The sequence below is a fragment of the Chaetura pelagica genome, unplaced genomic scaffold, assembly GCF_000747805.2.
Source record: "Chaetura pelagica isolate M959 unplaced genomic scaffold, ChaPel_1.0 scaffold124, whole genome shotgun sequence".
In the NCBI taxonomy this organism is placed as follows: domain Eukaryota; kingdom Metazoa; phylum Chordata; class Aves; order Apodiformes; family Apodidae; genus Chaetura; species Chaetura pelagica.
The window spans coordinates 608,897-609,547 of NW_009952891.1; the positions used below are offsets into that span (position 1 = coordinate 608,897).

At 65.3% G+C, this 651-nt stretch overlaps 1 protein-coding gene across 1 annotated transcript in view; it reads right to left on the bottom strand.

The window, feature by feature from the left end:
• RGS11 (regulator of G-protein signaling 11) overlaps positions 1-651 on the bottom strand; it is a 9,604-nt gene that overhangs the window by 4,936 nt on the left and 4,017 nt on the right. Inside the window, exons 4-5 of the mRNA XM_009995517.1 lie at positions 182-211; positions 25-86 (exon numbers count right to left, since the gene is read on the bottom strand). Of these exons, the coding sequence (XP_009993819.1) occupies positions 25-86; positions 182-211 (92 nt within the window). The remainder of the gene's footprint in view (positions 1-24; positions 87-181; positions 212-651) is intronic.

Consider the following 651-nt stretch of genomic DNA (forward strand, 5'->3'; position numbering starts at 1 on the left):
CTGGGACAGCTGCCAGCCACTCACCCCTCGAGGCAGATGGAGGACTTCACCCTGGTCCTGGCCATGGCCTTCCTGCAGTACTCGATCTGGGGCCGGGTGCAGGGGGCATGTCAGGGGTGCCCTGCAGACCGTGCCCTGCTCACCTCCCCCCAGGAGCTGCCCCCACCCCTGCCCTACTCACCTCCCGCTTGTAGTAATCCGTGTTCTGGGTCTGCAAGAGATGTGTGGGGCTGGGTGAGGGCAGGGTGCCCCAGGACCTTGTGCCCACCAGCCCTGCCATCCCTACCCTGGGCATCAAGCCCTCCACCCCCCTACTCGCCTTGGCAGCCCATGGCCATCCCCGTGGCTTCCAGCCCCCACCCCCATGACCTCCTGGCACAACCTGCACAGCCCCCAGGGCAAAACCCACTCCCCACCCCCCAGCCCCAGTGTGGTCCTGGGTTAGTGACACTTACGTGGGCAGAGGACGCGGCACAGGGCGCAGAGAAGAGAAAGTGGGTGGTTAGTGAGGATGGGGGGCTGGGGTGAGCTGCTGCAGCATCAGTAGGGTCATGACACAGGGCTGCCAGGGATCCTAGCAGCACAGCCATCCCGTGGGATTAGGAACACTGGCATGGAGGGGTGCAGGGGCAAACAAACAGACACCCCCCC